Source organism: Chelonoidis abingdonii, chromosome 3, assembly GCF_003597395.2.
Source record: "Chelonoidis abingdonii isolate Lonesome George chromosome 3, CheloAbing_2.0, whole genome shotgun sequence".
NCBI classification, from domain to species: Eukaryota; Metazoa; Chordata; order Testudines; family Testudinidae; genus Chelonoidis; species Chelonoidis abingdonii.
Genome location: NC_133771.1, coordinates 102790263 through 102806643, shown reverse-complemented (window position 1 = coordinate 102806643; position 16381 = coordinate 102790263). Strand labels below are relative to the sequence as shown.

The 16381-nt window shown below is 41.3% G+C and overlaps 1 protein-coding gene across 5 annotated transcripts in view; it reads left to right on the top strand.

Moving 5' to 3' along the window:
- Positions 1–16381, top strand: part of ARHGAP18 (Rho GTPase activating protein 18) — a 144017-nt gene that overhangs the window by 102372 nt on the left and 25264 nt on the right. For all 5 annotated transcript variants that reach the window (XM_032803468.2, XM_075063940.1, XM_032803467.2 and 2 more), the window contains 3 exons: positions 4518–4687; positions 7175–7340; positions 11957–12048. In XM_032803468.2, the coding sequence (XP_032659359.1) occupies positions 4518–4687; positions 7175–7340; positions 11957–12048 (428 nt within the window). The remainder of the gene's footprint in view (positions 1–4517; positions 4688–7174; positions 7341–11956; positions 12049–16381) is intronic.

The following is a 16381-nucleotide window of genomic DNA, read 5'->3' as shown; positions in this document are numbered from 1 at the left end:
TTCAGCTAAGGGACTGGAGGGACTAGGGCTTAGTTGAAAGACACACTGAAATTTCCAGAATTAGGGCCAGATCCTCAGCTGGCAACGCTCCAATGATTTTAGTAAAACTGTGCTCAGAAACAGCCTCTGGGAATATGGCCTTGGAGTGTCTCGTACCTGACCCAGCACTCACTGACAGATATCCATTGGCTTTAAAGGGAGTTAGATTGGGTCCTATGCAAGCTGGGCATGTCTTTCCCTTGTTTTCTGATTATGCAAATTCCCACATCCCTTATATACATCAGTTGACTCCTTTGCTTGACGTTTACCATCACTTAACTAAAAGAAACCTATAGACGCTTTTCCAGCCACTGTCCCATCACCAGCTTCTTCCTTTCTTTACTGGATGACTGTTAGCCTGAGAACCTCCTCTGAGTATGATTGCAGCGCTAGTACACGGGTAGATATGATACATGGATATAACCTATATAGGTCAAAAACAACTCTAGTTGGAAACTAATATACAGACTGTAGACCAGTGGCAGAGTGTGGTCCATCTGGGCCCATTCATGGTCGCCTTGCAAGCCCACTGTGTTGGCTGTGTCAGCACAAAGGGGCTACAAAGCAGCCCGCCCTCCCAGGGTATAGTCCCGGGTGCAGAATGCCTCCCCCCTACTCCACAGGTGCTCCTGGGGCAGGAAGTGTTTCAGGGCAGGCTAGAGGTGGGGCAAGCCACCTCCCTCAGGCTCTGTACCAGCCCTAGCCTCAGGGTAAGGGGGGGATTCAGTCCTCTGTGACACATGTCCACTGTGAGACATTTGAGGTCAGCAGCATTTATAAACTCTTCCAGGCTGGCCCCAGGAATGTGGCTGTCAGTCAGGAAAGAATGAGGCATGGTTGGGAGTGGGAGAGAATGGTTCTCTTTAAAAGGAGACTGCCCCATGTGTCTGTCCAGGAAGGAGCAGGAGGCCCACAAAATGCCCTAGTGATTCCTAGAAGTCCCTAATCCCCCTTTCAGCACCGGTGGAAGAGGGGGAATGATGGAAATGTGAGAGATGTTTGTTTGCTAGTTTCAGCTTAATGCACACAGTACAACATTTGTTTCCCAAACTGTTCATAAACATAGTCTACTGTATTGGAGCCTGTTCTGTTCCTATAGGAGACTGTGGCCAAACTCCCATTGTCTTCAATGGAAGTAGGATCAGGCTCCAAACATTCTGTTTAGTAGTTTTCCTATTCCAAATTGAGAGAAAAATCACCCAAACCCCAAAATAAGGTCTATTTCTGCCTCAATTACATAAGTCATTGAAGTCAGTGGCAGTAGTACCCTTGTAACTGAAGGAAGAATTGAATCTCCTTAAAGGAAAAAATGGAGCTGTGCCCTTATTTGCTTCTTTATGGTGTATAAATAAGGCCTGAAACATTTTTTCAAAAGTTTTTCTTTCTACTTTTTTTAAATGTTAGAAATAAATGACTGTGCTACCTGAAAGACTCTTTATTTGGAGAGCTAGTGAAACAATGACAGTCTAAAACTGTCTGTTAGTTTGTGTGTATAAATTCAATGACCAATTAGCCTTTTTATGAAGAACATGTTAATTAAAGATAAAACCACTCCACCCCTCCAATAAAAATCTGAGACCTAACAGTTTACATAAGTCAGAGTATACAGTATACATCCTCTGGGACATCCATTATGTTCTTCAGGAAAGACCAGACTTAACCTTTCTGATGTTCCCATGAGTTTTTTTTAAACACAAGCCTTCTTTATACATCACAGGGAAGCAAAATGACGATGTAGGCCCAGTTTTAAAACACACCTTTAATATCCAGTATTTACTTTTTTTTGTGTGTGTGTCACACTCACATTTCTGTCATACGAAACTTTGACCACAACTGGCAAATTGACAACACAGCAAATCTACTTCCTCTTACAGCTGTTTCCTAGTTAATAAACACAAAGCAGTAGGATCAGGACTGCACAAACATCAAAGCCCCAAATGAGAACAGCAGCATTTCCACATGTCTTTGAAGCTTGTATAGTATTACAAAGCCGTCAGTAGTCAAAAAACAAAAACAAAACAAAAAAACAAACCCCAAACTTCCATCTAAACAGAGGGCTGAAACAGGAACTACTGCATTACTTTTTGCTAGCAATAGTGCTCTTTCAAGCTGATATGGGGCAAAAGATGCATGGATCAGACAAGCCACATTAACCACAACATCCTGATAAAAATAATAGAGGAATAAGACCCCTATTTCCCCTTTTGCCATTTAAAAAATCAGTTTAAATGTATTAAACACTGGGGCCAAATATATCTGTGGTGTAATCCAACTGAAGTCAGTAGACTTGATGCAGGGCTGAATTTGGCCCTAAAAGTGTTGCGATTCTAAGACATTTTATATCGCTTTTCTGAAATCAGCAGCTCCAATTTCAGCTTCAGCTTGAGCCGTCACATCTGCTCAGTGAAGCCTTTGAGGTTCTAACACAGTTCAGGCTGAAGCTACTCTGAAGAGAGAAACTGGTCATATATGTATATTTTACAGTTCTTTTATTCTACTTCTCATAGCTTTACACTCAGTTGCGAGTAGAATAAAAGCATACTGCCCCCAATTAAAACCGTTCCTCTCTTTGGAGCTGATTCAGTCTCTGCTGAATGGACCTCAAAGGCCTAACCGAGTGCTAGACATTATGGCTTACTCTGAAACTGATGCTGCTGGTTTCACAACGTGAAGATCTTAAGGCCAGCCCTTCAGTGTGAAGAATTCCAAGGGTATGGCCCTGGCTGGGGCTGTTTGCATGGGATGGTCTCAACTCCAAGCACTCCACAAATAGTTTTACTTTAAATATAGACTTTTCAAACCAGTGCGGGCCAATTTTTTTAAATAAAACAAAACGTTTTATTTTGTAACTTATTCTTTCCCACACTGTTTGGGTTTGGGAAACAGCAGCACTGCTTAAGCCCTTCAGTGGGCCAGGGAGAGCAGAGAATAGCTGGAGTGCAGCAGCATTTCAAATGCACTTTTTCCCTTACCTAGCCTGTCCCCACCATAGCCCTTACGCTAGGGTCAGTGAGAGTGAAGTAGTATAGGGAAGTTGCTCAAGGTGAGGCTATTTCCTAGGGCCATGGCTTGCCCCATTCGGGGTAGGGAATTCAGAGACATCTGAGAATTGGCACCCCTAAGTTTCCCACAGTGGTGAAAACAAAGCATCTATTGAGTGTTTCATTACACAACAGCTAGTCTGTACAAACACATGCTCTTATTATGATTTTCCTCATCCTTCCGTCCCACTTCCCATTCCATTAGTTTTCACACTCACTTGCAGCATCTTGTCTTTAAACAGATTGTGAGCTTGTGGGGGCAAGGACCAGAGGGTGACTTCCTGGCCCTATTGAAGTCACTGAGAATTTTGCCTTTGATGTCAGTGGAGCCAGAGTGTCTTCCAGTGTGCTTGTACAGAACCTCTCACAATGGACAAAAATCCTGATGGGGAGCTTTGTGGGGATACCAAGTTACAAATAACAACGATGGTGGTGATGGTGAAGATGTCAGAATGTTCACCCAGTCAGAACCCTTGACTGATTGAGTTCTCTTTGGTACTTTGTGATAAGATAAATTGTTTTGTGTATTGACTGGAATTTCTCTTTTACAGAATAGAATATTTAAAATGATTTTTTCCCCTGAAAACACTTTGCACCCTTCTCTTGTCACCTGGTACTGGTGACCCATTGGTAATGAAAAACACCTGGTAATTACCTATAAAAGCAGGCTATTTCTGGGTTAAATGGTAAAAGAACTGCCTCTATTTAAAAAACAAAACAAAAAAAGTATTATTATCCTAAATTGTTTGTTCAGTGCCCAGTTCCTTCTTGAGGGCAACAAGAAAAGAGAAGTGGTGCCACCATTACATGCTCCCACACTTCTCTGCTCACCTCTTCCTCACGTCTTTGTAGCAGCTTTGAGAGATTCAGGCACTACACGATGGGAAGGGGATAAGAATGTTAGAACTCAGTCATGCTTGCTTGAATTCTCACACTCACACCTGCACCCCCATCCCACACACCAGTTTCAGACCTGCAGGACAAAGACCTGGTGTTCAGGGTTGCCCCGCGAAGCTTGGCTGCTGACGGACTTGTGCAGTTAATGGTTGCAGGGCACCAGAGGAAGAGAGGAGGATGGGAAGCAGATCTGAGGCAAGGGACTTCTGAGCAGAAGCTTCTTGGTTCTGGCAGACCCCAGGAATCTCTGGTTTATTTGGGATAGACTGCTTTGCCTTTTCCATGAGGGATAAGGAGTGGGTAAACTCTGCCCCTCGGTAGAATTATTCCATGGCAACTCCATGAGATGAAAATTCTCGGCTGACATAACTCCATCCATTGGAGTTACTCCAGCAGAGATTTTGCCCCAAGGGTTTCCACCTCCTGCACAGGATTAACCTGTCTGGAGTCCTAAATATTTACTTTCATGCAAACCAGAGGACAAGAGAGGCAATATTTGAAAGTGCTGATGACTTTTCCCCCCCCCCCCTCTGTTTTCAGATCCGGAGTTCAGCGTTGGTATCAGTGAAGAGACCACCCTGCTTGAGGATGTGCCAGTTTCTGAAACTGATATCAATTTAGAGATTTCATTTGCAGAGCAGGCAGCCAATCTCAAAGACAACTCAATAGGCAAAATGTGCAAAGGCAAAGAGGACGATACGCAACTTCCTGTAGGTGTTTCTCATTCATTGTGGTAGTCATTTCATAAACTTCATTTTAGCCTTTTTGACATTGTTTCTGTGATATTGGTTGGAACAGGAAGATTCAGAATGCTATAGCTTTATTTCTTTCAGGCCCCTAAAGGTCCTGCTCTCATTGGATTGGGTCCCTTCAGTGTGTGTGTTTTAGGAGAGTAGTATTCAGCCCTTAATAAATATGGAAATCTTATTCTTATACCTACTATATGCCAGTACCTTTTCAACACTGTACCTTATCTTAAAGAAATTGAGGACTAGTAATGCTTAAAAATAGGACTTTAGCCTGACGTGGTCTGCTCAGTAATAGTTATTTTCATTGCAGTTCAGAAAACTCAGGTTATATTTATTGGGGCAGACGCTCAGCTAGACATGAATGGAATTCAGACAAAGTCCCCCAGCTGAGGATCTTCCCCATTTAGTGTTGGCCCTAGTTCCTTGGTCACTACACTAATAGGGTGAGGTGCCTTGCATCACTTAATAGAGACCTCTTTTGTTAGTTAAAGAGCATTAATGGACTCCAGCAGAAGTCTCATGTGACCACTGAGGTGAAAGGATGAGAATGAAGAATGAGTTTATCTTTACACTTGTAATAGAGATGTACAGGTTGGGGGTGGGTCCCTTTTCAACAGATACGTTGATCATTTCTGGATTTCATATTTTCTATGCATAAGCATACTGCTTATGGCACCTGCTAAGATGCCCAGCACATAACACATGAGCATGTACAGGAATGAGGCATTTTAACCCTTTGGAAAAGATTTAATTTTTGTTATAACAAAGAGTCAAGGAATCTTTCCAAAATGTGAGGATTTGTATCTCCCTGGTTTCACATTCCCATCTCTCAAGAGATGTGTCTTATTCTTAAGAAGGCTAAATCAATACTAACAGCCTTAGAATTTCACAAACATTAGAAACATGCACTCATACACAAACTACAAATTAATAACCAGTGTGAAAAAAATAGCAATTTCTTTTGTCAAACACTGTGTGCAAACATGTCTGAATAAACTCAATGCTTGGAATAATAATGTTTCAATTTTCTTCAAATACTCAATTTAGATAAGCACACAAACATTTCCGCCAGTAATAATTACTGAACGTTCCCTTAGTTTTAATACAATAAACCTGACACTAATGAAACATTGAGAAATGGCTTTGAAAAATGTTTGACTCACACTTCAGTAATGCAGAGAAAAATAGGAATGGAAACCGTGGCCTGGCTTATGAGATGGCTTTGACTCAATTGTAGAAGAGTCACACATTATTTACATATTCAAAGAACAGTTTACTGGAGTTTTACTTTTTGACTGTTTACACACCAAAGTGGCTATGGCCTTTTCCATAACCTTAGGAGTGAATAATCCTAGGGCAGCGAAACATTTCAGAAAAGGAGTGATCTGACGATTGATATGTCTGATCTGTACTGACCTTCCCTCCCTGACCCACACATATTCAAATGGTCTTATATACTGATTTGAAACAAGAAGCATATAAAGTGTGTTAATTAAATCCCAAGCAGGAAGCTGGTTACATCCACCAATCATAAATAAGGGCTGGCTCAGCAGCCACACAGAGTTTTCAACCCCAAATTCAGCTATACCTTGGAGCCAACAGAGGCTAGAGGACCATGAAGTTATCCAGGGTCCTTTCCAGCAGAAAGAATGCCACGTCTAGCTTTTGAGTAATCCTCCTGCCCGGTTCTTGGTGTGTTATACTTTAAAAGAGATGCAACCAGCCCTTACCTGCTAGAGTTAGACTTCCTGTATCACAGGAAGCAGAAGTAAAGTCAAATATGCTCTTATGGGCAGGGCTTATCTTTTTGTTCTGTGTTTGTACCATGCCTAGCTCAATGGGCCCTGCTCCGTGCCTGGAGTCCATGGTGGTATGGTAATACAACTACTAAATAATGAGGGAGGGAACAACAGTGAGCCTCCTATTACTCATTTTTTATGTGGCACCCAAGAATGAGTGAGGTGTAAACACACACATAAGAGGACAGGTTCCTGCCCCAAATAATTTATCATCTGATCCTACAGTCAACTGCATCTAGGCAGACTTCTGCATCTACTCAAAGCCCCAGTGAAGTTGGAACCTAAATAGGCAACATAAAAAAAGGGGAAAAGGAAAGAGATACCACCCAGAAGTGCATACTGATCAAATTATGTGTGCTAGACAGGGTTCTATCCATCAGAGATTTGCTTTTTGCAATCAGATATGGTCGTTGCAGTGTATAGGTTTTGCCAGGCAAGTTTGATTATGCAACAAGCATAGGGAATTTACATGCTGCAGACAGCCTGCTTTTTAAACTATGTCACTCTCCTATGGCACCCATCTGTAGCAACGTGTTTCATTACAAAAGTGGTGCCACCGCAGCAGAATGGCCTTTATACTTGTCACTTTTCTTTGCCCTTCAGTGTGTTGAGATTGTTTATTTGCCATGATGCAAATCCTATGTTCTAGAATTTCAGATTGCCAAAGGACAAAACGGGTACCACAAAGATTGGTGATCTGGCACCTCAGGACATGAAGAAAGTCTATTCCTTAGCACTGATTGAGCTAACCGCACTGTATGACTTACTCGGGACAGAATTCAAGCAACAAAAAGCCATAAAAATCAAAACGAAAGGTGAGTAGTACAGTTATAAATTCTTTAGAAACAAACAAGTCTCTGTGAGGTTGTTTTTAAATGATTTCAAAAGAAGAGATGTACATTAGCTGGTAATATAGGCCCTGATTCAGCATTACACTGTAGCCACTGAGCTCTAGACTTTCTCCACATTTGAACAGCCTCATGCACATAAACTGTTCCAGCTAAGGAGGATTTTAGGACTGAAATTCTCTGGCAGCTAACTTTAGTACTAGGCCAGGCATTCTAGGCCAGGCACTGGGCAGATGTCTTCGGGAGCAAAGGAAAGGAATCCTCTGGATAGTACTACAGTACGATGGAAGCACTGCTTCAGAGCCTTTCAGAGATTCATAGTTTCAGGGCTTCCAAGGTGAGAAAGGACTGTTAGATCACCTAGGCTGACTTCCTGTATCACACAGGCCATAGAATATCATTGTAATTCCTCCCTTTGTGAGCCCGATAACTTGTGTTTGGCTTGATGAAAGCACTTCTCCAGCTCTATAGCGAGAATCCCCATAGTCCCTACAAAGCAGCCCCTTTTCATGAGGATGGGAGGAGTTGCTTAGGAGTAGGTATCTCCTCTTCACCCTTATCCTCATCTATTGCATTGTGCCGAGCTCTGTATAAGGCACAAAATGTGCCACCCTATATGGTCCCTCCACATTCAGCCTGCATCTCTTGCCCAGGGCAATAATTTGCCATCTTTTTCCTGTAGTAACTAATATTGATGTGCCCTAACACATCCTGCGTTTCTCAGATCGCAACCTCTTTTTGGCATTTGCAGATCTCCTTTGCTGGCCCATTTCTGTGTTGTGTGTTGGCATGGCATCGTACACACTAGGGGGCAGGGGAGGGAGTCTGCTGAGGCAGTTCTTGTAGCAAGTCACTGTGGCATCAAGCCACTGGAGCCTATATATGATCCTGAGTCCTTTTCAAAAACTAGAAATATGTGGAAACCTATTTCAAGTTGCAAGAGGTTTTCAGTGTTTTGGTAATTGTCTGCTTTTCTGACCTTCTGCTAACTGTTTTACAAGAACTCAAAATGTATTTTACCAGTTAATCACAAACCCACTTTGGCCAAAACCCTGTTGTCAAGGTTCAGTGGATGTGACAGTGAAATAGCTCCCTTTAAATAATTGAAAGCAACAGAGAGTGTTGAGAGACATACAGCAGGATGCAATTGATTCCTCTGACTACACTCTTTGCTTTACAGTAGAAGAAAATAACTTTTTAAATGCAAAAGCATACACACAACCCTCTTTGTGACCCTTGATTCCTAAATGAATTTCCACCCTAAGCCATTAGAAAATAGTGTGCAAGCAAAATACTTTTTTCTCTTGATTTTTTTTATTGTGTATTTCAGTAGGCCTTCTTACCAAACCTATGTCGTTTTAATGTAACATTATCTCTGTTATATTTTTTAAATGACTGCCAGCGGGAAAAACAGGTAAATTGACTAAAATTGTTTGTCCTGCACTCAACCCAAAAAGATTAACTTGATTTAGGGGCCCTAAAGAGGCAATAGTGTGTCACCCTGCCTCCCAAGAAATGGAGTGGCTTGACAGTGGCTATTCCCACCTCAGGGGTGCAGAACCCTCTGTGGGGATGTCTGTACTACATGTGGGAGCAAGCCCCCCAGCCAGGCCCAGACTCATGCTAAGGGAGCGTGCACCAATTTCCAAAAAATAACTGTGTAGATGTTGCTTTGATATTGTGACTCAAAGCCTGAGCCCGAGCTCCAGCCCCAGCCTGAGTTGCAATATGAAAGCAAAGTCTACATAGCTATTTTTAGCATGCTAGCACAAGGACGTAGGCTGGGAGGATTGCTCCCAGATTCAGTGTAGACATACCCTGTAGCTTCTCTGTCTCTCTCCCCTCTCACCTGCAACGCAATTTGGTCACAGCATCCATGCAATAATGGGAGGATGCAGGAAGTCCATGCAGATTTTTCACACCTCTGTTTGCGGTGGATCTGTGGTCTGCAGCATCTCCATCTTCCCACCTCGTGCAGCATGGTTTGGCCATTGGATTCATACGGTAATGGGTCCACTAGCCATTTCCCTTTGTGTTTGGGTGGCTGGAGATGCTGGAGAGTTCACAGCTCTGTTGCAAAAAGGGGGGATGAAACCTCTGCATGGGCTTCCTGTAGCCTGCACCTCATCCCTCACCACAGCAGACCCACATGGGTTCTGCTACCTAGTAGCTCAGCAAGCATGCACAGGAAGGATTTTGTGTGTGTGTGTAGGTCATTGTGAGTGCACATATTTTACAGATAATGGCCTGTTTTCAATATACTTGTTAAATAAGGCACATTCTAAAGAAACTCCTTATGGTGACTCATTTGACACTTACATTGACATAAGAGGTGATATCGTGGTTCTATATTCACACCTAAACCCACTTAAGACTGCCTTCACTAAACAAGGATACTGCACTAGAGAGGTAGATCACATCATAGAGCCGGCCACCCAAATGACTGGGAGAACCTGTTTCAGTACAGAAAAAAACCTCACTGATTGCACACCGTTGGATGTCACTTGTCATCCCAGATGAGAACCCATACAGGGTGTCATCAAACAGTTACAGCCCATATTTGATGGGGACCACATCCTGAGAGAAATTTTCCTGAACCCCTCTTCTGGTCTTCAAACAATCCCCCTAGCCTTGCCCAGCTCATTATCAGAAGTAAGCTCCCCACCTCAAAGTGACAACAGAGGCTGTCAGAACAATAGATACAAAACCTGCAGAAATACCTCCACTGCTATGTTGATCAATACCTCCCGCAACACACTTTTTGAGATACATGTGATTATTATGCATCTCAAAAAAAGGCATGTTTTTATATGAATATTAAAGCCAAGTCTTGTTCCATACTTTTTGTAAGCCCTGGTTAAAAATGGCCATTATCTCATCTCATTTAATTTTACTTTGCTATATGGGCCTATATGTTTACGGTACGACTGCTCTGCCTTAGATAAACACTAATCAGAAGTGAATGGTTTCTGAGAGAGGTACACTGGAAAATTATTGAATCTTAAAGATTTGTGTGTTGGAACTACTACACATAAGAACCTTACAATGGCCCTATTGGGTCAGACCAAAGGTCCATCTAGCCCAGTATCCTGTCTTCCGACAGTGGCCAATGCCAGGTGCCCCAGAGGGAATGAACAGATAATCATCAAGTGATCCATCCCCTGTCATCCACTCCCAGCTTCTGGCAAACAGAGCCTATCACAACCCATGGTGTACCTCATCCAGGGTATCAAATGCCCCAACAACAACTATGAGAGTAAAACCAGATAATCACTACCCTCTTGAATGAACTTACACAGAAAAATGATAAAAAAACAGACACCCTATCACCCGTGGGTGAACGCTGTTCCCAAAGCAGTCACTCCATAGCTGACTTCTCAGTCCTGGTTCTCAAAGTAAACCTGCACAACACCCTCAAAAAGATGTGCCTGAGAACTTAAATTCATAACTTTGCAAGACACTTAAAAATCATGGACTTAACAGAGACACTGGTTTTATGGCTTATTACAACAATTTGTAACACATCCTACTATTTTCTAACTCTTAATTGCCTGTTTCATTTTAAGTGGTCTTCTACAGCATGTGTGAACACTTTATGCTTAACCATCTTTCTCACCTTGTATTTAGACTGGGAAATGTTGATTATCTTCTTTCAACCTGAGGAAGACCTCTGTGAAGCTTAATGCTTGTTTCTTCCGCCAACAGAAGTTGGTCCACTTACCTTGTATCACTGTTCTATACGCAGTTCCAGAAAAATGACCTTTGTGGGCATTAACCTTATCCCAGCAGAGTAGTTACAAGACACAAGTCTTTAAGGTTCAATAGTTTGCCAGTGTACTGCTCTCTCAGAAACCATTCACTTCTGATTAGTATTTATCTAAGGCAGAACACTCTTACCATAAACATATAGGACCATTTAATAAAGTAAAGTTAGATAAGATGAGATAATGGCCATTTTTAACAAGGGCTTATAACGAGCATGGAACAAGCTTGGCTTTAATTTTCATATTAAGATATTCTTTTTTTGAGATGCACTATCAACCTATTTACACTATAGGATGCAAAAAAGCACAATGGATGCTGACTAGCTCTTCTTTCAAAACACAGAGGGAGAGGACTGTTTAGAGTAAAAGTGGATTACAGTATAATTACATCTATTTCATTTTAGCAACCAAATTCTTGGGAAGCTTAGTAAAGCTATTGGCATCTAAACTTGTAGATCTGCATTTCTGGATCATCAACACAACAGTTTTCCACAAATGAGAATCACGCAGATGGTTCATTTATGCATTTTCCTTCACTGTACTGCAGAGTGTGTGGATGGCAATTTGGAGGTAGAACAGAGGACTCCTCATTTATGGGTGAAGGAGGAGATGAACAAGTGCTTTGCTTTTAGCCAAGTGCTTTGTTTAATCATGCTCTGAATGACTTGATTGATGAAGACATTCAGATATGCTGAAGAGAAGATCAATGGCTCTGAATGTATTGAATGGAGTTATCTCTTTGAAAATGTGTTTTGTGCCACTTATCTCATGTATTCGAGCAGATGTGCATAATGTCTCTATTTTCTTTTCTTTGTGTAGACTCTGGTCTTTTTGGTGTCCCACTGTCAGTTTTGCTGGAACAGGATCAGAAGAAAGTACCAGGCACCAGGATACCACTGATCTTTCACAAAGTGAGTAGGCATGAACAAGTCAGTTTGTTACAAACCTACTGGATTGCAGAGGTGATAGCATTTGTCCTCATAGACTCATAGGTCAGAAGGAACCAATATGATCATCTAGTCTGACCTGCTGCACAAAGCAGGCCACAGAACCCTACCCATCCACTTCTATAACAAACCCTAACCTATGTCCAAGTTATTTAAGTCTTCAAATTGTGGTTTGAAGACCTCAAGCTGCAGAGAATCCACCAGCAAGTGACCCATGCCCCACGCTGCAGAGGAAGGCGAAAAACCTCCAGGGCCTCTGCCAATCTGCCCTGGAGGAAAATTCCTTCCCGACCCCAAATATGGCGATCGCTAACCTGGCTGTGGAGATACCAGCAGCCCTCGGAAGGTTCTCTGCAGTACTCAGATCTCCATCAACATTAATCAAGATAGTTGCCAAATTAACTATCTTTCTACATCCCTTCTAACTTATCAGCTTGTCTTAAGGAGATATGTCTTTTGCCCACTATCCCCTTGGAAGGCTTTCAGAACTTCACTCCTCTACAATGTAGGAAACCTTCATTCAATTCAAGTCTAAATCCTAGTATGTCCAGTGTTGTCCCATTTGTTCTGTGTTACTTGTACAAGCTTAAATAATTTATCATCCTCCTCCCTAATGTTATCCCTGATATATTTATAAGTGATGCAAGCATATCCCCTAGCAGCTTCTTTGGCTAGGCTAAACAAGTCACTCTTTGAGTCTCCTTTCTAAGGCTTAGTTTTCCATTCCTCAGTCATCCTAGTCACATCATCTGACCTGTTCGTTGTATTCCTCTCTTAAAATGTGGAGACCAGAACTGCACACAGTCTATTCGAGTGAGAGTTCAGCCGTGCTTATATAACGGTACTACCACACTGCCTTACTTTGCTGGGAAACCTCGCTGTGCACTCTAAACCGCATGTGCTTTTAATGGCTGATCGCATTGGTGGCTGAGTCTCCTGTGATCAACAAATAGCTCCAAGGTCCTTTCTCCTCCTCGTTGCTCCACGATGTGTCCAATGTATATCTTAAAATTCTTTTAGTAATCCCTAAGTGCATGATTGCCTGTATTTCATTATAAATCAATCCGGTTACATTTCCACTCTTTGACCTCAAAGTCATCCCAGCATTCTCTGTATGAATTCCGGATCCTTCTCTGGTTAGCATACCCCAGCTTTTGTATCATCGCAAACTTGATAGACATTCCGCTCTTTGTGCCAAGGGTCAGATAAAAAAGTTTAATAGATTGTCCAAGCTGTCCTAAGGTACTCCATTAGTAAAACTCCTTCGCCACCTGACAAGTTTCCCTTCTCAGTAGCCTGTTGGATGCTCCCTTTAACCATATTCCTTATCTCACCTTCATTTTCTTGTCCCATCTCAATGTCCCCATAACGAACGAATTCGCCCATGTGGAACTCATGTTATGCCTTTACTGGATAAGCGAGGTATATTAGATGCTAATGCATTTCTTGTTAAATATTTGTCCCTCTTCAAGAGAGACAGTGGTTGTGGCAGAAAAAAATCTACCTTGGAGTAACAAGCCATGTTTGAAATTTGCATTACCTTGACCTAAGTCCTAATACTTTCCTTCAAATTTTTCAAGGACTTACATACTCAGATGTCAAAACTAACAGGCCTATAGTTTACTTGGATCACTTTTCCCTTTCGAAGATAGGAACTATGTCAGCAATTCTCCAGTATATGTACAACCCCTGGTCGTTATATTCATTAAATTTTGCTAATGGCTCAATGGCTTTCGCGCCATTCCTTTAATTTCTGGGATGAAGATTTGTCACTGGCGCCGATTTTGTCCTATTAAGCTGTTCAAGTTGGCTTCTATCAATGTGACTTACGCCACCCCATCCTTTTCCCGTTTCTTACCCATCATCCTAGTCCTACTCATTAGCTTATTAAGACGAGGAAGTATATTTAGAATTGGGCCATGTGCGTAGGTGTAATCTTAACTCTCATATCCTCAGTGTCTTAGCGGTCCCACTACTTTCTTTAGTTTCTTTCTTATTTATATGGTATGACCTGTTCTGTTGGTTTTAATTCCCTTTGCAAGGTCCAACTCTACTTGGCTTTTAGCCTTCCTCACTTTATCCCTACATGTTCTGACCTCACTAAGGTAGCTTCCCTTGCTAATCCCACCTTTCTTCCACTCCTTGTAGAATTCCTTTGATTCATATGCTCACTATAATCAAGTTTTCACAGTAACATACCATCTCTGTACTGTGAACCTCAAATGTAGCATTCATCTCCATTAGAAGAGACTGTAGCTTTTATTAAGGGCTATGCTTTGTACTGTTAATGCACCAAGTTGGATACATGGCCTTTGTACCGTTCTTTACTCCACTAACTTACTTTAGTTGAGTTAGTGGAGTAGAGAATACAGTTCAGCAAGTAATTTTAAGTTGTTTACATTAGAAGTATTGTGAATTGCCATTGGCATACTCCAGTGCTAGAGTAGAGTAATTAATTAGGACATCTAGTGAATTATTATTACAAAAATTCATTACTAAGGTGTATTAAGTCAGCCATGATTTGGTCAGGGTTTATTAGTAAGCCCGGGAAACTAGATGTCCAACATCTAACACCATTCCAGGCCAAATTCTGTTTAACAGGAGTTGTAGAAATGTATTCCTAGGAGAATAGGCCGTTATTTTTCAAGACAAATAATTGAAGTGCTGGAGAGGCCTTTTAGAGGTTTTTGAGGGCTTTTTTGTTATTTTTTCCCACTGGATCAAAAGGAGATTTATAGTAATTTCCTACTCCTCTCTAGGGACTACTGCTGTATCATTCCTGCCAGAAATTATCTCTTAGAGACTATAAAAAACAAAAACAAAACAAAACACACTTCTGAAGAACAATTTTTTTTTACCTTTTCTGTGGACAAGATTGTACCAAATGGACAGTAATAAAAAAAGAGAATAAAAAAGTCCCCACTTCCTCCAAATAGGTCTTCACCCTACTCCACTGCAGATGATATATGCTGGTCACCTTGCTATACCATTGATTTATTCAGTATAGTTTTCCAGGAAGAAAGTTCTAGATAAACATTTCTAGAAAATACACTTAATTTATTTGCTGTGTGATCTTATCTTGATTATAATCCTTTTTTGTTTAAATGGGGAAATATGTGAATGGATTTTCCATCTCTCCCTTCTCATTTCTGCAGCACATCCACTACTGGACTTGGAGGTTCATAACAAATTAAGAGAATATTTTCAGGAATTTTAAAATATTGGTTGTACATCACTGAAACAAACCAATTCAACAGGAAGATTTTTTTAAAATAAGCATCAATTTTGTAAAAAAAAAAAAAAAAAACCAACCTCCACCTCCCTAAAAAACAAAACGCCAACTCTGTCATTTTTACTTCCAGTTTTGTGAATTTTATAAATATTGGATAATACCATAACATCGTTTTTTAAGAACGTCCTATAGATATGATTTCAGTAGGGAGTCCTAATTAAAAACTAATGGCATGATATGGCCTGCTGGATTCCAGACTTTGAAAAGCTAATTCCTATATTAGAACTTTCAAACTAGTTAAAATTTTTAAGAAGCATGGAGCCTGACTCCCCTAGATCTCCCTAAGGATGTGATGGATTCTCCCTCACATGCAGTCATTAAGTCAAGACTGGACGTCTTTCTAAAAGATCTGCTGTAGCTCAACCAGAAGTTATAGACTTAATTAGAAATTACTGGGCAAGGTTCTATGGCCTGTTTTCTGCAGGGAGTCATACCAGATGACCATAACAGTCCCTTCTAACCTTCAAAACTAAGAATATGTATATGGAATTCCCTATTTATATCAATGGGGAGACCTGCAGAAAGACTATGGTACTGATTATCTGGTCTGCTAAAGCCACTTAGCACCACTGAGCAGTGCAAAGCACCCTTAAAACAGCTGGACATAGACTGTTAGAATTGCTCTCATTCAGGGAAACTCAGTTGGGGGACAGCTGGTGGTGTGCCAGCTGCTATATCTCACCTCTGGCATAGAGGCGTTCCAGAATGGGTGTAGGTGGGAGGGGGCATGGAGAGCAGAGGTCCATTAAATTTGATCCATCACTGGCATAAGGCCCGGTGGCAGAAGTTAGAATAGTCCTGCTGCTGCCCTAACTTCTGCAATGATCAGGAGGCCTTTGTCTACCATGTCCAAGTGCAACTTGGATGTAGGAATCAGGATCTATGAGTATTAATAAGTAAAGTCTTTAACCAGGAAAATATATTCTGAACAAATCAACTTTTATGATGTATTCCAACTTTGGTGGCTTTTTTTACATTCTCATGATCTGTATCAATTACATAAAT